Below are 23,239 nucleotides of genomic sequence, written 5' to 3' on the forward strand. Positions count from 1 at the left end.
GCCGCCATGACGCGCTCCACCGCGCGGTTCGAACGCCGGTACTCGCGTGCACGCGGATGATTGAGGACGATCAAGCCAGCGACCGGTCGCGGGAACATCCCCCGGAGGAACAGCGCTCGGACGCACCCGGACGCGCGTTCTCGAGACGCGACTCACGGCGACTGACGGCGCGCCGACGGTGATGACGTAGAGGACAGGCGAGCGAAATCGCGGACATGGCGGCCACGTCCGGGACGTGTAGTACATGTTGCTTTCGGCGAGGAAACTTTGAACGGTAAGTTCACGAGAGCACGAGAACACGAGAACACGCGACCGCTTGGCCAATGGCCGACGATCCTCCCGGCGCGGCGTTTTCGCGCTTCGACCGCGGGAACGGACGCGATCGGGAGGTGGGATCGCGCGCGACGACCAAGCTTCGACGAAATGCCCACGGGGTGGCCATTTAGTCACGGAGCGGCCATGCGCGTCCCGTACGGTCGTTCTCGCGCGCGCGCGCAGCACTGAGCGGCCGGAAAAAGCCCTTCCTAACCTACAAAGGTCGAGCGCCGATGTACTCGACGCTCTCGACCCCAACGCTCGCTCGAACGCGGCGAAACGTCCGCACGCCGGCCGATCGCGACTCGCAGAATACTTGTTGAACGCTCGGCGTGGCCGCGGGGAGTTATCCCGAGGGACTCACCTTGCAAGTTGCACGACGACGACTCTCGACGGCGCGATTAAAGGGATGATGATCAGCTGTTTCCCGGTTGAAATGCCCGGAGATGGACAGCGAAAGAGGAAGGGACGAAGAAAGAGATAGATAGATAGAGAGAGAGAGAGAGAGAGAGAGGGAGAGAGAGAGAAAGAGTGAGAGTGAGAGTGAGAGTGAGAAAGGGAGCGAGTGAGGTAGCGTGCGAGGAGCGTGCGAGAGAGAAAGTGAAGCAGAAGGAGAGAGACGAGGATAGAACGGGAGAAACGCCGCCGTGCGTTCCTGCGGCGCTTCTCGAAATACAGAAGAAAGAGAAAAGCAATGCCGGACGTGCGCGCTCGGCGCGCACTCGAGTCGAGACCGCGCGTTGTCTTCTGCGGCGCGCCGGTGTTTCTCTACCGTCGATATGTCCGCCGAGCCGAAATCGTCGTCGCGAAGTGCGAGATGATGACAAACGGCCGCGGACGGAAATCCGCGACAACGGCGGTGGAAAATGCATTTTTTACGGATAGGATTTCGCCGCTGTTTGAACGCACGCGCGACGTGAAGTTGACGTTCGTCAACTTCACGTCGGGACAGTAAAATAACGTAGCGGGATTTACTTCTCGGTGTGAGAAAGAAGGATAGTGTGGACAGAAAGCGGATGAGACATCAGGTTGGAAATCATCCTGAACACGTCCGGAATGTGCTGGCGAGTGCCCAAAGAGTGTCCAAAGAATGCACTCGGGGTAATCTCAGAACATTTTGTTATCTGAGAAGCGGTTGCACACTCAGACACGGCTTCTGAAAGATGTTTTAATGACGTCTAGGAAATGCCCGAAGAGGACACGAGACGTCTCTTGGGCGTCTTTGAGACGCTGCGTGTAGAAGTTTAGGCTGCGTAGTCTTTTTCCTACCTGCGAGTTATCGAGTCGGTAGTTATCTCTTTTCGCGATACCGCCGAGTTTTATTTTAGCGGCAGGAATCCAGTAACGGCTCTGTAATAATGTCCGTTGCACGGTAATTATACACGTATAATAAGCGCGGGTTTATATAATGAGCAGCGCGTTTTTCACGCGCTCGCTCGCGGCGGTTTCGACAAAAAGCGGCGGCCGCGCGTCGACAGTCGGCTGTCGGATATCTTTTCGCAAGAGCGCTGCTCCGAGACACGCGATTAAATTTTTTCTTTCATTCCGGCGGCGCGCCACACGCACCGCCACGTAACGAACCGCGGCACAGTCGCGTAACCGTGAAATTATGCATTTTTATCGCACACGCGGTACGTGCGTATGCAGGCGCGCTCGTTCTCTCTCTCTCTCTCTCTCTCTCTCTCACTATGTGTGTGTGTGTATGTGTGTCTAATGAAGTGCAATGAAATGCAGTTGCGCGAACTCGTTATGTCACTGGGTGTCCACACCGTGGCGATAATTCGTGCCGTATCGCACGAAGGATATTAGCGCTATCTTCATGTATGCTATTTTGAAGTACAATAATGGGTAGAGAAAGTTGAATTACATCGCGCAGATACCGCAGCGTCGAATCAAAACGATCAGATGTATGTGAGAGTATCTTTGAAAATTTTCCAGATAATTGGGACTTGTAACGTCCTGTTCACTTTCCGACCTCCTGTTCATGCTATAGTGCTCGATGTTGATAACTGTACATGATATTGATGCAAAATATCGCTGTAGATGTGTTGATGCCTAAGAAGCGAGAACGTAGTTCCCCAGTGAGAGCGAGCCGATACTGCGGACTGTTACGATCGTCGCAGCTATGTGTTGCAGCGTAACAATCGTTGATGGAGGAGAATCGTGAAATGACTTTGACATGGACTGTTGGTATGATTTATTTTGTCTTCAAATCGAGAGCACGTCGCCGCTTGTACGTACAGGATGGAGGACAGCTCGAGAATTGCCTTGGAATTTGATGTGTATCAGACGAGAGCCGGAAACTGAGGAACTTGGAGGTTTTCGTAGAGCGCGGGGAAATAACGATGATACGATGTGTAAAGTAAGAGCTTGTACGGCATAAATGGCAGTTGGCTTCAAATATCGTCCTAGTTTTTTTGTGAGCCGATAGATGAAATCTTTGTCGCGAATGCTTTTTGTGTCACAAAAGATTCAGTTGGCGTCGAACTCTAACCTGAGAAACACGTTAACCGCCATGAGTTCACGCATACGCATCGCGCTACGAGGCTGTGTTCCTTTGTTCCCGCCCCAAAGGACCAAAAATGTCATATGCAGTGGCTGCTAAATACATGGGAAAGTCAAAATCGTTCGTCGCTAAGTGGGTTCAGCGATATAAGAAGATCAAAAATGTCGATGACTTGCCAGAACGTGGCGCTCGGATAGGCAAAGTGACGCCGAATATGGAAAAAGAAATTGTGAATTTGTTTAAGCGGAACCCGACCCTAATGCTTAAAATTTATGAGAAGTGTTTGTTGCCGATTGCTGAACGATGCTTCATAAAAAAGAAACGAGGACTGGATCTTACAGGAAGACAACGACCCAAAACACCGGAGCAAGCTTTGCACCGAGTGAAAAGAGCAGTCTGGCATCGTCACACTTGATTGGCCATCGCAGTCGCCAGATCTGCAAATCCCATTGGAAATGTGTGGACATATCTGAAGCACAAGCTTCGAGGAAAAAGAGTGTGGCACTTTGAAGCAGCTGACACGACAAATTCGTCTCATTTGGAGGTCTTTACCGAACGAATACGCAGTCAACTTAGTGGAAAGTATGCCTCGGAGATGCCAGGCAATTATCAATGCCGGTGATGACTGGGCTCATTATTAATGGTATAGCATTTTTCTTCTCATGGAGTACAACAGATCCATGTACTTAAAAATCATTAAAAATAAATTTGTCTACACGTCAACCCGTGCACGCTCTTACTTTACAGACTGTAAGTTTGGAAGAGAAAAGATTAAATTCTTGCGAGGGTAGTCATGACCGATGACGAGAGATTCGATGGAAATTCGAGGATATAATAGCTATTAGTTTGTTATTTTAAGATGAGGTTGGTCATTGGGATTAGGTATGGATAAGATAGGTATGGAGGAACATGTGTCATCGTCGCCATTGTGACGGTCTCTACATAAGATAATACAAGTTAAAATGAACAACATAAAAAAGATACGTGAGGAACCGATGCAGCGACTGTTCCGTTCGAAGATAATTACGATAACGCGCAGACTCACCTTCCTCGTCAATCTCGTTCCTTTCTCCTTCCGTGCGGCGCTCTCGGATTTCATCCACGGTTCTACTGGTGTTTTGTGTCGCGTCATGTTTTCGCACCGCTTCATTTCCTCCCCGATACTTTTTGTCTCGTCATCGTTGCCCGCGCGCCTCTGTCTGTTCCTTGTCGATAACTTAATTTTTGTCAGATTTAGACGGAACGAGCGTAGCTCATACTTTTCCTGCCGTCTACCGTCTACCGTCTGTCCTACTTTTCGCTAAATTAAACAAGTTTCGATCGATTTTCTGCCTGCTTCGGTGGCAACAAATCGGCGGCCCCCTTCTACGATGAAAATGCACTAAGACGGCTACAACGATTGGCGAACGATTGCAAACAACGTTTACTTGGTCAATGAATAATTCATTTCCATTGAAAGCAACAAAGCTGAGTCTAACTAGAAGTCGAAGTCGAACTTGATCTCTGACTCCACATTTGCTAAAATATAAATTCTGCGCTTGCAATATCTATATTTTCCCGCGTCACACGTCTCTTCTACTTTCTATCAAGAACACTCGTTCTTTCGTTTCAACGAAACTCAGCACGTTCGAGGAAAGAGAGATAGATAAAGAGTTGCACATTTCACCCATCATTTGTCCCGTCGCTAAACAATGAAAAAGTAATATCGCGTGAGGGAAACTGCAGTTAAGGGGCTGTTATTAGCAACTCCGTTTCTCATCTTAAATTACTTCATTCATCGGCGCGGTGCATTTTTATTTCTTCATCACATCTCTCCCCCCTTTCTCTCAGTCTCTCTCTCTCTTTCATTTCCTCTTCCTGCTCTTCCGTCCGTTTTGCCCTTTATCCATCGCTTTGTCTCGACCAGCGTATTTTTCCAATCCCCCTGCCCCGCACTCCCCCTCCATTCTCCTTCGTTTTCCCTTCCCCAACTTTCGCTCTTTCTTCCCTATCCACGTGACACTCTCCGTGAGCCAAGCCAGACACGTTCGAACCGCCGCCGCCGCGCCCCGCCGGCAGGTCTGTTTCCGTCGCGCTCACGTCGCCCTTCCTTCTCTAGTCACTGCCCTTACCCCCACTCGCGGCGGCGGCGACGTCTACCAGCGCGGCAAACGATAGCGCCGTCCAGCGGAGCGGGCACGCAACGGCGCCGCGCCGCGCGGCCTGCGCGCACAGTAGCGTCCCGTAATTTCGAGCCGGCGAATGGGCGATGCGCACGCGAGTCGCGACGCGCGAACGTGCCGTTTGTCGTTCGCATCGAGTGTCGTCGTCTAATTCGAGCGCGTCTGATCCCGCGGGAGACTGTCGCCGCCGCCCCTGCGCGTCCGTCGCCGCCGTCCGTCAGAAAAGAAAGTAAAAACGGAGCTGTGGCGGACTCGTTCACGACGATGGAGAGGTTTCGAGTGACGCCGACGAGCAACGTCGCGCGCTACACGCAGCAACCGTCGTCACCGGCGCACGATTACGGTGAGTAGTGTTTGGTTTGCTCGCATTGCGCGTGTGCGTGTACGTTCGCAGGAACAGCGAGCCAGCCGGCGAGCGCACGTTGCGTGCCACGCTGCGTGCTTCCGTAGGTTCCGCTGTTGTTGGCGTCGTGCCGCACGTGCTCCGCGGTGGCAGACAGCGCGGAATCCGTGATTTCGGTCGCGTGCGACACGCGCGAGCTGCCGGCACGGCGCGGCGCGGCGGTCGCGGCGAGTGCGTGCGAGAGACCCACCATGTTCCGTTCACGCGCGGCCGTCTTCGCGTCGCTCCTCTCTCACTCGCTCGCTCGCACGGACGCTCGCGGAGACGCGGCGCATGGCTGTCGCGGGTCGAAACCCCCCCTGACCCGGCGCGGCGGCATGTGATTCCCTGGGCGCGTCGTTCGCTCGACGGGGTGGAGAAGTTGGGATGTTGTCCGCCGAGCGAGAGAAGGTCACCACCCGATCCGGCGGCGCGGCGCGGCGCGGCGCGGCGTTCTATTCCCTCGGAGATAACGATGGCTGCGTTGAGCGGACACGGCAGTCGCACGAGGAATATCTCGTCCTGGTAATTGGTCCGAGTCTTTAGATCTGACAGTAAAGATCAATAATCGCTGACAGCTGACTACCGATCGAGAATCGCTTTGAGCTGCTCCGCTGCTTCGAACGCGCGGCCGATGCTTCCTCGTGTCGATTCTTTCCGAGCGACTTTAGTCGCCGGACAGGCAAGTGCAGAGTCTCGCCGGTGAGCCGCCCATGCGACGTTATCGAGGGAATTACCGTCGAGAGAGATAGCGGCCTTTTAAGCGTGGAATTTCTCAATCGTTTTTTTAAGCGAACGCTTCTCTACGCGCGGTTGTTGTCGCGGGAGCAATTTGCCTGACGTAATTGCGTACTGTTGTTATTGCCTTTTTATTGTTGCGGTGGGCGATGTTTTTTAACGTGGGAGTTTGGACGTGGCACTGGTCAAGGAGGATGGTCGCTCCCACGTTACCGCAGACACGCGACTTACTAATAGAACTTGGACGTGATTAGTTGTCATTATCGTCGTGTCTCTCAACTCGAGACTCACGTCTCTCGATAACGCTCGCCCGCGACAAGTGTCATCGGTTTTCTCGCGTGTCTTCGCGTGTATTTTCATCATTGACTTCCCTACGTGTTGCATCGTCGCGTGTCTGTACGACGATTGTGTACGGGCGATTATGTGGGTTCGTGATTATTTTCGCTCGCACGCTCGTGTCGGGTCGAGCTACTTAATTAATTGGCCGTGCAAAAACGCCCGCGAGAACAAGTCACCGCGTAAGTTTCTCGCGTATGTTTCTATCTTCGCGCGTGTGTCATCGGCTTCCCCCATGAGAGATGGGTCTCGCGATAACGAGGATCAACGAATAACGTACCGTCGTCTATCGCACGTCGATAGTTTATCGCCATGACGCGCCGGTGCTGCGCGACTCTCCTCGGTCGGAAATCGCCTTACGGTAAAAATCCGCATCCAATTTGTTTTAACCTTCACGCGGCATCGCACGTAAGTGTAGGCGTAAGCGAAGGGGTGAATCGGTGTGTCGAGAGAGCGAGAGAGAGCGCGAGAGAGAGAGAGAGAGAGAGAGAGAGAGAGAGAGAGAAAGAGAGAGAGAGAGAGAGCGTGAGAAGGAGGAAAGGTGGGAGAGAGGGAAAGAGACGAAACAAGAGCTTTTGTTTCAAGGTCGATCGATCGATCATCATTACCGCGGAGATTAAGAACGATCGTGTTGGAAGTTGGCGGTAGACGCGATCAATACGGAGTTTCATAAGCATTTCCCGCGCGTCACGCTCCGTCGCACTCCGAAAACGCCTCTCTCCCTCCGCGCAGATTGCAAGCGTGTCCCCATCAGCACGAGGATCAATCTTCATTCGTCTTTGAACGATCGACGCGAATGTAGATCTGTTCTTATTAGTGTACATCCAACTGTGCGATTAGACAATAGAACTCAATTTGTGTGCCTCCCGCCTTTTCGCCTCGAAAAACAATACTACGGGGCGATGTAACGTCGAAGCTCTACGGGCGAAGAGACACGCGAGAGGAAACCAAGACTGTCTCTCGCTCTCTCAATTATGTAACACTAAAAATCAATTTATAGACTATCGAGAGGACGATTGATCATCGAGGAATCGTCCAAATTACACAAACATCTTTATAGGATGTTTTTGTCGAAGAGTAATTCGAAATACTCGATACTCGTCCGCGGATAATTAAATTAAATTAAATTAAATTAAAGAGATATCAACACGCATAACACCGATATGTGGCAAGTGTGTTGTTTCGTAAGTTGTGGAACAATAAGCTTGGATGTTTTATCGATAGCATATATATATATATATATATATATGCTTTCTTTATTTTTATTTTATTTTTCTTCGGAGTGGTTTACGGATCGATTCGACGCGAGCTCGCGTCCGCACACGTCGTCGTGTGTCTCTCAAAACACTTCCCCCTCCTCCTCCGCGGCGTGAAGAAGTTCGGCTATTTTTATCGGGAAGCGATCATCCTGGGCGTATTAATAAATGACAATTTAAGCGCTGCCGGCATTTCCGTCTAATAACGGTCGCGCGCGGTCTTTCGATCTCATTGGCGGATCGGCGATCGACATAAATTAATGGCCAGCGTGACACAAAGTGGCGCCGGCATTTTCACTGACGCGCACCGCTCCGCTCATTGTTTTTCCGTGTCAGCCATAAATACGCGCCGAGACTCGTCGAATTAAGCGAACAAGTTAATTGGATAATTTATTCGCTCGTCATCGACGAGGGCCCGCCTCCTCGCGCTCGTCTCGCCCGTTTGCTTCTCACAGTTTCCTTGGTATAATTGTATTTGAAATATATATTTCCTTCCCCTCCCCTCTCTCTCTCTCTCTCTCTCTCTCTCTCGTTTAAAGCAAACAGAGCCGTAGGCAAGCTCCCGCTTTGTTCGCGCATTCGTCGCTGCATTGTTCGCGACATCAGACGAGAAAAGGAGAGAAAAAAGACGCGATGTGTCGGATTCGCCGCGCGAGCGTATAGTCGAGTTTCCGAAAAAAAACTGAGCCCGTTCTTGCGGATTAATCGGCGCGAACGAAGCGCAGCGAACTGCAACGCGATAAAGGCCCGTCGCGCGTCAAGAAGCGAAATCGCTCGACGCGAATCGATGCAGCGCGCCAGCACATCAGACGGTAATTGTCGCCGCGGCAATAACCGGGGTTTATTGCATGCGCAGTAGCGTCTAAACGCGCGCCCGCGCCCGCGACCGCGACCGAGACGAATTTCAGCTCGAAAGCTCGACTTCTCGATCGGTTCTCGAACGTACCGATTTAACTCGCTCTCGACGTCGCCCTATGATGCGGTCGTTCTGAATCCCGTAATCTCGCGTTTGCGTACACTAGGAAAAAAATGTAGTATCTCTAACCAAAAAATTGTTTAGTTGAGACATTTTTTAATAGCAACCAAATATCTTGTTTTATATAACAAAATATTCAGTTGTCTCAACTAAATATATTTTTCTTGTTTTCTTCTCTGGACCAAATGATTTTGTTCTTAGACTTCGTATATAAAAATTAAGCATGTTAGTTATTTCATCCATAAAAATTATATAATAACGAAATATTATTTTACATAAACTAAAATAATGCCCAATGGATACTATTTTGTCTTCCTGTGTACTAAAATTTAGATTTTATATATTAAGAAAAAATTGTAGTATTTTTAACAAAATTCATATAGTTAAAGGTTTTTGGTTGCTATAACAAAAGTATTACGTTACGCGAACAAATCGTAATCAAACAAGATATTTGTTTACAGGAACTAAACAGTTTTGTTGGGCATATTTTAATCAAATTATTTTGTTATTACAACAAAATTTTGGTTCGCGCCACGATACATTTTCCCTAGTAAGTAACGTAGCGAGAACTAGTATGAACGTTTTCCTTTTCACCTTTTTCAACGTTTAATATTTATTGCTTTTTTATACTCGGAAACTGCAATTCGAAAAAGGATTTCGTGTTATTAAGACAGAGCCTGTGCATCAAGACGATGTTCGTGGATTTGGTCGAAGTGCGCTTCTCATGCGATCCGTTCGTTCTATTCGTGGCGACCCACCGCGAGATCTTATCGTTTTGACACGCGATAGCTAAAACAGATACCGATGTTTAGCGTCCCGTTACTGTTTGCAGATTTTTCGACGGTGATTCACAGCGCTTTCGAGAGCTCCGCTTCGTGATTTCGCAGACGCATCTCGATGACGTCGACTAATATTGATATAATGACTAATATCGACGGTAATTATAGACCGAGGAGGAAAGACGGAAGTTTTTACGAATCTCACTTTTTATTCGCTTTTTCTCACTTATCCGGGTGCTCTTAGTCTTTTTTTATAGATTTGAATATGTCTGTCTATTGTGAGTCTTTTGTACGGACGGAAGAGGTCTTTCTTGAGTTTCTGAGTATAATTTTGAAACAGAAAGAGATAGAGAGAGAGAGAGAGAGAGAGAGAGAGAGAGAAAATATTCTTGGTCTCGTTAGTATGTGATCGTCTTGTATTAAAATAATCTCCTTCAATGGAGGAAAACATAATCAGGACGTATTGTCGAGGCGATCGGAACGATAAAAAGTTGGAAGTCGGCTTTCATCGAATTTTCTCTAAAAAAAATTGGAAAAATTCAGGTTTATTGCGCATTGAGGAGACATAGCATAGAATGTATTTCAAGTTTGATCGTGCAATTTTAGAGCCTCTCCCATGTGCATACACACACACACACACACACACACACACACACGCACACACAAACACACACATACACACATACACACACACACACGCGCACGCACGCACGCACGCACGCCCACACCCGAGATAAATACGATGCGACTCGAGCTTCATAAAAATGGGCGGACGCGAGCGACCCGCCGGTCGTAAAAGTTTCATCCAGGAGAACGCTCCGACGAGAGATGCGTGCCACTCCAGGATTAGAATATCCGCGCGCGACCCGCGTCCTTTGCTCGCACGATTACGCGCGTCAGCCCGCTCTTCTGCGGAAGGCGCGTTTAATTTGGCACGCGATAAACACCGCGCACAGGGGAAGGCCGCGCCGCGTTCGTTGGACGTTCCGTGACTGCAGCTGCCGCTATGTGTTTCCAGGAATAAGTAGCGGGGTAGTCTGCATTCTCTCGCAGGCGGACGTGAAATGCGATCGGGGATTAGTCAACCGCTGAAATCCGGCCGCGTAAGGTCCGCCGCTGACCTTCGACCCGTACCGTAACCTTCGCATGAGAATCACTCGCGAAGGCCGCGCCTTGCTGATGAGAAAGCTCTCCTTGGCGGCAGAGCGTGAGACAGGGTGGGTTTGCCATAGGGCGGAAGGGGAAGGGTGCAGTTTGCACGCTCGCGTTGCCGTTACAACTGCGGAATCGACGATGATCGATAATCGAGCGGGCGGACGTTTCGTGTCCCTTGCAGTCTCGCCCTTGCGCCCTTGCCTCGCCCTACGTTTCCCTACATGCGATTTACGTGGAATCTGCCGAGCTGGAAATCTGTTACTCCGCCGCGGTGTTGGGCATATAATTATAGTCGATGAAAATCTTCGTTCGGCAAGTCGACCGTTATACGGATAATTTCATCCCGATTGGTGAAATTCATTATTAATAATTAAATTAAATGCATCCCGATCGACTGATGTGTCCCGCATTGTTTCGGGACGTGTTGCTTTAGAAATTCGTTGCTTTAATCGTGAAGTAAGCGGAATATTCAGAGGATAGATTCATCAAGGGATTTGGGGGGGGGGGAGGGGACGTGTGATCTCTCGATATCGAGTTGTCTTTGTCTTCTATCTTGTCTAGTCTATCGCGCTGTTACAATTGTTTGGAGAATATATCTTGTTGTGTATTAACGTGTAACGTCAGCCAGCGAACTTTCGCTGTGTACTGCAATTAATTGTTCAGTCGTAATTAGTGCTTGGCGGAGTATCGATTTTGGATCGCAATGAAACAACTGCCCATATTCCGCGTACGTGTTTAGCGCAAAGTATGGCGGAGCGATTCTCGTCTCGCGTTGACATTGAACCCGATCTTCGTATTAGGCGAGTCGAACCGACGAGCAGCCGGTTGTATTTAGCACGTGGAATGTTCAATGAAGATGCTTGTTGCATGTCTGTTTGCGTGCGCATAACCGCGGCGAAATTTGGCTTCTGCCTTAGTCAACGCCTCGCAAATTCCAGTCGTGAAATTCAAGGAAGAGAATTTCAACGGAGAATCTCGAGAGGTGTGACTCTCCGTTTAATCCTCACTCTTAATTTCCACAATTTCCATAAACAATGCATTGCACAACTTGCTTAACCGCAAGTGTGCGATAAACAAATGTCAAACGATTTAACAAGATATTGAATGATCTAAAGGATAAACGGGGTAAATTTAATAAGCTGGCAAATGGAAAACAACACACTTTCTTTCCTCACAATATTTTTATTATATTTCTTTTCATTGACATTGGAATTTTTTGATAGGATTCAAAGAGGTTGACAAAAAGAAATAGGGATTCTGAGGGAGCAGAATTATTATTGGAGGCACAAATCAATGCTTGGCGGCACTTTTGAAGCAAATTTTGAATAAATTTAAACCTGGGCTTCCGGTAAATATCACATAGAGGACGGCCCTGAAAACTTGATTATTGTGATCTCTCGAGCGTCGAATCGCGTCGTCATTGATAGGCGACCGGCGACAGTTGGCGATTATCGTGAGATTGCCTTTTTTTATCGCTTATTTACCAGGCTTTCGTACGTTTTCTCCGTGATTAATTTATTCGGCCGTTGCACTTCTCATTCGACATTGCGAACTAAAAAATTTCGTCGGCTGTTGAAATATCGAAGCTGCCGGCGTCGCCGGCTAACACGCGTTTCTCCGATTGTGTGTCTGTGCGAGTGTCGGTGTTAATGAGTGTTGTATCTCGAGCGATTCCCCATTGCTCCGTGAAATTCGGCGGAGTTTGCAGTGCCAAGGCGCAAGCAAAATTTACACATGTGCCTTGACATTATAATCGGACCTGTACATATTTCATTATTTTTTCAGTAGTGTGTGAGAGCCCGAAAAAACCGCGCGAAGCCTTGACGTCATTATTCTGCGCTCGAGGAGATGAAATTCAGGCCGCTGAGTAAATTATGCTTCGTAATAACGATAAAATAGTAATGCGTGGACGCCTGCAGCACGTGCGGGAAATTCGCGCTCGGGTGTCACGCGAAGCACGTAGCGCCCTCAAGCACTCGAAACCTCAAGACGCGATTACCAGCCGGGAACTTTTTTACCCGCGTTTCCACCCGCGCGAAGAGCTCCTCCGCGGAAAATGTTTTCCCGAGTCTCCGCTGTCGTTCCCGTGTTTATCATCGTTTTCCGCGCGATAATATCGATCTCGGCTGCGATCAATCTCGATCGGCTTCGCCGAGCAACGAAAGATCTCGCAACGCAGATTGCTCCATGTAGACGGTAAATAAAACTACCAAGTAAAATGTACGGAATCTTACGTAAGTAATAAATAAAAGAATAAAATTTTAGATAAATAAATAAAACTGCGTAAAGTACAGCGGTGACGTAAAGTTACGCGAAGATATTTATCTCGATTTCGCAAACGAATGTGACGAAGGAGATATCCTTGAACTTTCTTTCTTCGTCGATCGACTGGTTTCTCCGGTAGGAGAAGCTACGAGAGTAACTTTAATCTTTAACCGTCGATTGTTGAAAAGCTTCGGTCAAATCTCTCTCGAGTTAACAGGACCGTCACTCGCGAGAGGCGCGATCACACAGTCGCGGGGCACAACGCGCGCGACGCAAGTGACGGCGAAATGTCACGACTATTAGCCGTGAACGATGCGTGTTTCCACGTGCGACACGATATGCCAGCGTGATATTATGATATTATGCGCAAACCGACATTTCGCCATGGCGCACTGGCGTGTCGCCAGAAGGAGACACGTAGTCTTCGAACGCGTTCACCAAAATTATGCTAAACGCCCTCTCGTTCCGCCGCGGGTGACGACTTGCCGCGGCGTGTGAGAAAAAGTTGGACAAATCGCCACTAAGCAAGCGTGTGAATACGGAGCACGCAATTTGCATCTAATGAAACTTGGCGTCTCGGTCAATTTGTCAATACAATCTGTATAATTTATATATCTTGTATATAATACCGTTGGCGTGAAATTCACTCGTCGCTTGTGAGCATTTGAGCGAAAAGTTTCACGCTGTGTCTCTTAAAGTTGCGTAACTTAAAGCAAGGGTGGAAGAAGGGACACGGAATCCTCCGAGGGTTAATAATAACTTGGTTCTCGACGACTTTTTAGCGGCTGTTGAGTGGATAAATTCTTATCACTCCTCGATGATTTTGCAGTAGCTAATTATTTAGTTGTTGTAGCTCCGGAGCACTTCCTGAGTACATGTAAATTCTTGAGCAATAAATTATTTAGCAGACTTAAGCGAGCTACACCGGAAGTCCCGGGTAATGCGAGAATGTTATACGAAGTTCGCTTAAGTCTACTACATTAATTAACCGTTAAAGCGCGTACACGAAGCAGAGTAGATAGAAGGCTGTAACATAATATTTTCGGTTTTATTTATATGCCGCCGAGTTATTTATCCGAAATTAGAGGAACGACCATCGTTTCCGAGAAACACTCTCTCTCTCTCTCTCTCTCTCTCTCTCTACATTTCTTCGATGCTCCGAAAAATCTGGAAGCGCGCAGGAAGAAAGCACGTACGAAACTTAAATTGAAAGCGACTCTGTGCGCGCAAACATCCACTGAAAAAAGAAACAATGTAATATTGTTGTAAGACAAATTAAAAGAGAAATTTGTAAAATATCCTCTTAACTTAGACATTGTGTTATGTATATCTAAGCTTAATATCTGCAGACTCGGAAATTGTTCAGAATTTGGCAATTGCCGGGAGCCTCCCTCGTCATTCGGAGAGACTCCGAATGAAGTCGGAACGATCTCAAGTGATACCTTTCGTATCCGCGTCTTTTCAGACGCAAAGCGCATTCTTCCCGCATTCCTCACCATTTTTCACGTGAACGATTTTCGACTGTGCGGATTATCATCCGCGATTCGGATACGTGAGCGATTTTGGAATTCTCGTGTTCGAGGAGAAATCGATCTCACGTACGAGAAGAAGGAAATGACCGCGCGTCGCTGGCAAACGCTCCGCGGCTTTTACGCCTCGAGACGGGATGGCTTAAGCGGACAATACCGGTTTGATCCCACGGTCAATTCCTCTGCGTCGCGTTCCACGAAAAGCGACGAAGCGGCGGTCTTTCATTCATGAAGCGGATTCGCGTTTCGACGCGCGAGAACGCCGCGCGCTGTGGGAAAGAACGAGGAGTCCCGCGTGTCAATTGACATTTATTCCCGACGATACGTCACGAATTCCCGCACGATATCGCGACAGTCGAGGTCGACCGAAGAAAAAGAGAGAGAGAGAGGGAGCGAAAGATATAAAGGGGAGCGGGAAGGAGAGAGAAAGAGAGAGAGAGAGAGGGAGACCGCGTGTTTTGTTCTCAGCGATGCTAAAAATACGGCATCGCCACGCTGAAAGTCGCGCTACGAAATTTCAGTTACGTCACGAATATTGTACGTTGCGACCCGACGTTGCGGCAATTAGACGCACACCTTTTTCGATCCAATCGAGCAAGAACGAAACGCAGGCATTGTGAATTGATGCAAAAGGCTCGCCGTGTTTGCGAAATCAGGTAGAAACGAGATAATCTGATTTCGAGGATTTGATAATTTCGCAAACGAAATCTCTCGGCCATCTTCCGGGCGTTAAACGAGCGCTCTCAACTTTTCCTTCCAACAGCCGACCTTTTGTTGTTGTGCGATTGAACGGCATGATGACTGACGAAATTTCGCGCTGACCTCTTACCGAAGTCGCGAGGGGACCACGCAGTCGCGACGGTTGGGCAACCAGAAATTTGCAATTTTATGCTACTCGTGCGTACTACGCACACATTAAAACAGTCTCGCCGGTGCGGCGGAGTGCGCACCGATATGTATGTAAATGTAAGCGCGCGAGTGAAACGCACGAATTCCTTCGCGGCGGTACAATTCGATTGACAGCGTTCGCGCGGGGCCTCTCAGCGGCACCTTCCTTTTCGCTGGCGGAGCTTCGAGAGACTCGAGAGCGTATCTTTTCAGCACGATCTCCAATTCTGAAATAATCTCAAATAATGGCCACTCGCGCACTCGGGAATTCAAGCGGGGTTAAAGGGTTAAAGCGCCGTAATCCGCCGCGCCGGGCGGAATTGGAGGCAAAAATCCGGCCGGTTGAATCACCCCGGCGATAACTTGCGACGAGCGAGCGCGATGAGTCGAGTCGAGAAACAGAGAGAGCGAGCGAGCGAGCGAGAGAGAGAGAGAGAGAGAGCTGGAACCAGCCAGTCGCGCGCGTGCGATGAAAACAATAATGCCGTAATTGGGCCAATAATAAAATAATCGTTAAAGAGCCGTCCGCGTGCACGCTCCGCGCTTCGTGTGTCCGCTTCGCGTCGCCGCTTCGCGCGCTTGAAGATATCGTTCTCATTGACGTCTCTCTTACGCAATCGCGGCTTCTCGTCGTGGCGAATTTTCAAACTGCTCCTTTCGACCGCCGCCGAGTCTCTATCTCTCTCTCTCTCTCTCTCTCTCTCTCTCTTTTTGCAATCCCCACCGGCTTGTCTGTCTCGTTGAGCGATCTCATTTCGGACGATTGAAGCTTCGCATTCCTCGATCGAGAATCCGCCATGGTAATGATCCTTTTATATTGAGGCTTTTTCTCTTTTGTCCTTTTACGTTGTTTTTGAAACGCGCCGCGTTTCGGACTCACAGCCGACCGTCGTTCGCGGATGCGGTTGCATCTTGGCATTAGCAATTGGCCAGAAAAGCAGCGGGGCACCCCGCTAAGAACCGTTGACGAAGATATCTCGCGCGATAGCGAGGGGCCGCGATGATAATGTTACGCGCGGCGAGGTGCGGCGAAGGTCGAAGTTCGCTCCGGGCGCGGCCAAGTCCGTTCTCCGGGCTTCCGACAGTCGATACAGTGCCGGCGATTTATCGGGCGCAGAGTGCTCTGGTATCGCTGATTCCGATCGACGGAGGCCTTGGGGAAGCCAGCTACGCCGGCCGTTGTACAGGTTGTCTCAGTGTGCCTCATCGTCGATCGAGGCAGCCTCTACTGCGCGTGCGCGCGCGGTCCCTTCGAATTTGGCACATTAGAAACCGAGCGTGACGGACTCGGACCAGGCCCGTCCTCCGTTCGTTTCATTTATTCATAGAGGTGATTGAACAAGTGACAGGGTCCCTCAAGAAGAAGGGAGGAGAGGAAGGGCGACTTTAATTCGACACGGAATTCGGACTCAGGTCCAACCGACGGCCGGGAAATGGAAAACGCGCGCGAGTCGGCGTGACGCACGCGATCGAATTTTTCTCGCGTCGAGAAGCGCCCCGAATCGTCGTCATCATCATCGGCGTCACCGGGCGGGTCGAATTTCAGTGACGGCAAAAAGGTGAGAGTGAAGAGCAGGATAAAGGCGTTCGCGCGCGAAAAGGCGCGCTGACGCTGTCGTCTGGCTTATAAGCTCCACCCTGCCGCGCCAGGTGGTCGATGAAACCCTGTGGACCCCACCTTAAGCTACCTTCGACGGGAATGTATTATGCAACGCACGCGTACTGTCACTCACCAGCTCAACTCTAACGCTAACGGTTTCGCCCGCCCTCGAGCGATGTTATTCCGCGAAACGGCACGTAGCTGCCTTCGGCGTTAAATATTTTAATCGTAGGCCACTTCCCCCTCCTCCTCCTTTTGCCCTCTCTCTCTCTCTCTCTCTCTCTCTCTCTCTCTCTCTCTCTCTCTCTCTCTCTCTCACACCTGCCGGACACGGTTATGGTCGTTTATATTCGTCCGTCGCTTGGGAAACGCACGTCCCCGGACTATATCGCAACGCTAATAATAATCGCGCTTTTGGACGCGATGAGGGGCGAGAGAGGATTTGTCGTCGGCGAAACAAGAACGCGCGCGTGAAGGGACTGGAGTCAAAACAGTTCTTTTCTCCGAGAACTTAATTTTTGTACATGCACGAGCTGCACGAGGACGAAGCCGCGGGTTTCATGCTCAGGCTGTAGATAACATACTTAGCGGTGACCAGACAGGTTCAATTTCGCCACGGTTTGTCGCCACAGTTTCGTGCTGTGCGGTAATCAGCGCGCTCGAACTAGGCTTGCCAACTGTCCGGTTTTCACCCGGACCGTCAGGTTTTCAGAAGTCTTGTCCAGTGTCCGGTTGATAAGTCAAACCGGACGTCGTATGTCCGGTTTTTCCGATTTTAGCAACTCTCTCTCTCCGTTTCAAACTACAAACGATCGAGCGCTACGAAGAGCCATCTAGGTAGATGATCTGCCGATCCATCTCATTCCATATATACGTAGGCAGTCTGAAAAGTTCTCGACCTGACACATATATGGCATTAGAAACTGTCAAACTACGATTGTATTGGAAAGTGACATCCCTGATATAAAGCCATGTAAAATTTTATTCGATCTGTCGAATCATTCGAGTAGTAGCACCGGTTGAAAAAGCTTTGTGCAAGATGGGTGCCGCATTTGCTAACAATTGATCAAAAGCGCATTCGAATGCGTATTTTTCAAGCGTGTTTGCATCGTTTGAAGCAAAATAAAATGGATTTCAAGCGTCGTTTCATAACTATTGATCAAACTTGGATCCATCACTGGATACACCAGAGCGAAAAGAATCACACTTTAATGATGGTATTGAATTATTGGAGAAACATTGGAACAAATGTATTGAAGTTTCACGAGATTATATTGAAAAATAAAATATATTTCACGGCCTAACAATGAGAGAAAAAAATTTTTCTCTCATTGTTAGGCCGAGAAATTTTCAGGACTGCCCTCGTATATTAAAAAAAGCTTATTATATAATAGCTTATTATTTTATTCAATCAAATCTTGTTTATAAAATTGCTTGGAAATTAATATTGTAAATAAATTCTTGTCATATTTTGTATTTAATGTAACGTTATGATTATTATATTCTGTCCGGTTTAGTCCGGTTTGGCTTTGTTACCAAAGAAGAAGTGTCCGGTAATTTGAACTTTTGGATTTGGCAACCCCAGCTCGAACGGAGCCTTGTTGCTTTTCTCGGAAGAGCGAAGGGATGCGTTTTCGGCGGGGAAGACATTGCCGCGCGCGGCGTGCGAGACGACAGTCGAACAATCTCGACGTGTCGCGCGGCGCGGAGGTGTTTTCTAAAAATAACAATTGTAACACCTGCATCTTGGCGCGCGCGCAACATGCGAGTCCACGGGTGTAGCCTTGATACGAGCGAGATTACAAGGCGCTTCAATGACAAGATGCAGTTGTCCTGGACATCATTCGCCGGCCCGCTCCCTCTGATTGTCGAAATTACAGGACGACGTTGTTTGTCCGTCGTTTGTGCGCGTTGCGCTGCGCTCACACGTGGCGGCCGTTCATCATCGCGTTGATGCATGGATCCGCCGTCGCAGGATCAAACGCGAAATTTCGCGAGTGCGGAGGGATGCAGCCGGCCGGAGAATCAAACGTTCTCCTCGAGGAGCCTCGCTTTCAGCGCTCCCGATTTATCCTCCCCCGCTTACGGCGGGAGAGGATAGACCACTCGTAGACACACCACCATGAAGAGAGCGACGAAAACTTTTCTCCGCTCGACACATTTCCTCGATATCTCTCTCGCGGCTTTTCAGAGCTTTTTCGGAAGAATCGCTTTTCCTTCAGAGGATTGTTCGCTCTCGCTCCTGAATTTTTTCTCCTTTCTGTTTTTCTTCTTTTTTTTCCGTTCTTTTGGAATGTTTTTACGCCCTTCACGGAGAAAAATGCTTAGTCGAGTGCGGCAACTGTCTTTTGCGCAAGTCGTGATATTTTCTGAAACTAAATTCTGGCAACTTAAAGCGGAATTTCCAGAATTGTTGGTGCTTCATCGGAAAAAATCGTCTCGTCCAATTAGACATTTTTCTCTCCATGTCTGAATTAATATCTTCAGACTTGTTGCAAGCATTTTCGCTTTGCTGAAGTTCCCTTGTGAATGATGAGACGCAAGGCCGATGAGCTTCGTTACGTGTGCGCGAGAAGCACACACATGCCCATTCCTAGAGACAATCGCAATAATGATCTTCGCGCGGTGGAAGCGTTTTCGGCGTCAAAATTGGCCGGCAGGATAAATATTTACCGTGTTATACGTGCATTATCGGGCGAGGAACTAATTCATCTCGTTCATCCAATATCTCTCCTCCTCCTTCTCCCGCCCGTCCGTCCGCCCGCTCTAATTCTCTTCTGCCTATCCAGAGTCCTACCTGGGTGGCAAAACAAATATTGGCGCTCTGCCGTTGCCAGAATAATCTAATTCCATCTTCCTTCTTCATCTTTCGATCCGGCCGAGCGCGCTCGCGTCCTTCGTCCTCGCGGGTGCATAATTAGTCTCCCCCGGCGTGGCGCCTCGACCGCGCGCTTGTTACGAGCGATTTGAAGGAATAATGCTTTTTCACAAAAGACGTGTAAACATGCGGAAAAAAAAACGTCGCGGCACAATCGCAGTGTCGCGACAACAGCCGACGGCGAGAACACACACCTTTCGCCTCCTGAGCGGACGTCGAGAAGGAAGCGGCCATTGTGACGCGATTAAAAGCGACGTAACTCGATATTTAGCAGACGCACTCACCTGTGATGTTCCCCACAGGGGAGCAGAAGGGGAGAAGAAGGCGCGAAATGACTCGTCAGAAAATTACAAGTCGCGACGGCGCGCGGGACCTTGTTGTCTGATTTACGGAAGGAGCATCGAGGCAAAATTGCATCGGCCGCTTCTCGCGCTCTCCTCTCCCGAGAACCGTTAAGGGAAGCTGAAAGTTGCCGCGAGTTCCGTGCCATGAATGCACGTTTAGATACGCTTCGCTGGCATTGATCTCGGGTCGATAGAAAAATGGCGTAGGGGAGGGGGCGAGCGTCGTTGGCGCGAGATGAAATCGCCGAATTGCATCGTGGACGGATAATTGAATTGCATAAATCTGTGCAGGAAAACCACGTCGTGAAGACGCACACACACACATTCTCTCTCTCTCTCTCCCTCACACTTTATCTCGTTCCCTTTTTACAACGGAAAGTTGTCTCCTCTTCCGTAACACGACGAAGCGCGAAGATCGCGCGGAAGATGATCGGGTTAAAAATTAAGGAGTACGCGGCGGGATGGGACAAAGTGCAGGAGGGAGGGTGCGAGAGGACGAGGGGTGGCTTCCTTGTACAAATGGATGTAGAAAATTAAGGCTGATACGAGCGGATACCCGGCTCGGCAGGCGCGGAGATGTCGACGGGTAATATTACGGCGAAATCTCCTCGGCCGCGGTACGTGTCGACCTCGGGCCGAGGTGGGTCGCTATAACCGACACACATTCCGGCCTCTTTATGGGGGAATATTTTAGGGTGCGGCTATTGTTCGCGTGACGCGAATGCGTGAAACGCGCGCGCGCGCGCGCGGCTCGACGCGTTATTTCTCGCGGAGCGTGGAGCGAGAGATTAATTAACGGCGTCGTTGATTTCTCCTTTTCTTTCTGTCCAGCGGACCAGGCACCGAATGGCACGCAGCTGGAGCATCTGGTGGCGATATCTACGAGCGCGTGTAAGTAATCCGCAGCACTTAACAACAATCGCGTTAAAGTCTCTAGGCGCAACAAGCGAGGCGGACGAGGCGAAGAGAGGCTTCAATTATGGCGGATCGTCGAAAGGCCGAGTACTTCAGCCGCGGCGAGCGGGCTGAAGTACTCGCGATAAACTCGAACGCGTCGCGACGGCGGAAGTAAGACGGACGTGTGCACGGATTATCGCGGGAAAGTCTTCGCATCGATCCCGAAGGCGCGTCAAACGCGTCTCCTCGCGGATGATCCTCGCGAATGATGTCTCGTCCGCCTCGACTACATCACACGCGGCGCACACGAAGAGAGAAAGATTGGTCGGGACGAGAGCCAAACACGCATTTCTAGTCTCGGAGGAGACGGGATTTATTCTAGTTTCTCGAGTGAAATAAATTCGAGTCTGTGCCTCCTTCGACCACTCCTTTCTTCTTCGCGCGATGAGCAACGGTCGCATGCTTCGCTGCTATCTTTAAGATCTGCGATATCTTACGACTTTCACCAGGCTAATTCCGCAAGAATCCCGATAACAGCCCGGCCGATTTATATATTCCCTTTCTCGCGCGCGACGATAATCGAATAACGACGCTTCTCGCGTCGCCTCGGCGACGGAACTGCTTTCGTCGCATAAACGAATCGCCAGGTCCGATCGCGTGCTCGATCGTGCGTGGCCCACTTTTGCCCGGCGAACGAAGCCGTTGAACAACAGCGGCATCGAAAAAGATAACCAATTGCCAATTCACGAGTCTCGCCGCGCCGGTCGACTCGCCGGAAGTCGCGAGGGAGCGACACGCGCTCGGGGAAAGCGCGCCTCTCCCTCCGGCCGCGGAAAGCTTATAACCCCGTGCGTGTAATCGGCGGCGGCGGCGGCGGCGGCGGCGGCCGCGAACTGGGTCGAGGAGACAGGAGACCCCGTTTTCGCATCTACCCTCGCGAATTTATTGCCCGCGGCCGGACAACAATCGACGATTCGGGTCAGAAGCTCTCGGGCTGTGTGACTGCGCCCCGCGACCCTCCGGAAGTCGAGAGCGAAGCACCGGAACTCGCTGCCGCCGTCTGAACAGCATAGGTGCGCCGATTTCACAGGTGCGAATCACGCACGGGCGATGGGGAGCAGAAATCGAGAACGAGCCGCGAACAGACGTGTCATTTTTCCGGCGAAGCGTCAACGTAAATCACGCGATCGGCCGAGAGTCGGTGGTGCATTAAAGATGGCCGCAAATCAGACGCGCGATTTCGCGCTCGTCATCCCCTTTCCTACATTCGACGCTCACACAGCCTCGTATCCTCTGTGCGTTTCCGAGTCGACAGTGAAATTTCATTCGCATTTTTATTATTCACCGCGAAATTCTGTTCGCCTGAATTTTACAATCGCGTCCACTCGACCTTCGCGAATTCCACCGGCGAGTTCTATACGAATAGATTGGATAGGAGAACAATCATCGGCACATGCGACGGCAAAACTGACTGGCGTGTCACGCCAGTTTCGCTAAGCTGTTAGGTAAACAATAATTAGCGATGACGCGCCTTAATTGCGCGCGATTGCGAACGTATGGCGCGGCGGGCGACTGCCATCAAGGTTGCACGCATTATCCTGACGCCGATGATTGTTGTTCGCCTGCATCGACTCGACCGACAGCGCAGCCGATTTTCTTACTTGACACACACGTGTCTTGTGTTTGCGCGGCTGCAATTTTCCAACGAGATAAAGCGCCGCTTGTTAAGAGGACTGGGAGGGTCAGATTACCAGAAAAATCGTGCTTGTTTTTTCATAATATTTTGCGACGAACTGAATAAATGTGCAAGAATGAAAATTTTTGATATATTTATATAACATATGAAGAGTAGCAAAATTTTGTTTATTAACAAATATTCATATAAGTATAACGTCCACTTAAATTTTAAACGCGTTTCTCTCGAAATTTTATTGCTCAACTTTTTGCAGTGATTTCTGCGAAACTGAGCTTCGTATCGATTTGAAATTTTAAAGCAGTAATATTTGTTCATCTGGCTGTCAGGTGAACGATGGACAACTCCGTCAAAATATTTCATTTCGAGATATTAATTTTTTTATTGTAAAAGAAATTGGAATTTTTTCCTAATAATAGCTGCCATTTTGTTCATTTTGTTCGATTTTTTTTTCTAGCGCTTCACCGGATAATGATAAGCCTCCTTAAGATTTCTAGCTAAAATTCCCTCAGATCGGACCACCGAGAGCCAAGATATTAC

At 49.5% G+C, this 23,239-nt stretch overlaps 2 protein-coding genes across 10 annotated transcripts in view; one reads left to right on the forward strand and one right to left on the reverse strand.

Moving 5' to 3' along the window:
- Brd7-9 (Bromodomain containing 7/9) overlaps positions 1-4,114 on the reverse strand; it is a 9,183-nt gene extending 5,069 nt beyond the window's left edge. Inside the window, exon 1 of one of the 4 annotated variants that reach the window (XM_011139080.3) lies at positions 3,867-4,114. The gene's annotated coding sequence lies outside the window, so the exon portion shown is untranslated. Of the gene's footprint in view, positions 422-679; positions 767-3,866 lie in introns of those variants that run through there. The other 3 variants (XM_025299661.1, XM_011139077.3, XM_011139082.3) reach the window with 3 other exon arrangements.
- Positions 4,115-5,046: 932 nt separating this feature from the next.
- The window catches only part of kcc (solute carrier family 12 member kcc), a 114,765-nt gene continuing 96,572 nt past the window's right edge, over positions 5,047-23,239 (forward strand). For 5 of the 6 annotated variants that reach the window (XM_011139083.3, XM_019840811.2, XM_025299653.1 and 2 more), the window contains exons 1-2: positions 5,047-5,326; positions 20,941-21,000. In XM_011139083.3, the coding sequence (XP_011137385.1) occupies positions 5,248-5,326; positions 20,941-21,000 (139 nt within the window). In that variant the 5' untranslated portion in view covers positions 5,047-5,247. Of the gene's footprint in view, positions 5,327-6,736; positions 6,801-20,940; positions 21,001-23,239 lie in introns of those variants that run through there. The other variant, XM_025299655.1, reaches the window with a different exon arrangement.

The sequence above is a fragment of the Harpegnathos saltator genome, unplaced genomic scaffold (genome assembly GCF_003227715.2).
Source record: "Harpegnathos saltator strain DR-91 unplaced genomic scaffold, Hsal_v8.6 scaffold288, whole genome shotgun sequence".
Taxonomy (NCBI): Eukaryota; Metazoa; Arthropoda; class Insecta; order Hymenoptera; family Formicidae; genus Harpegnathos; species Harpegnathos saltator.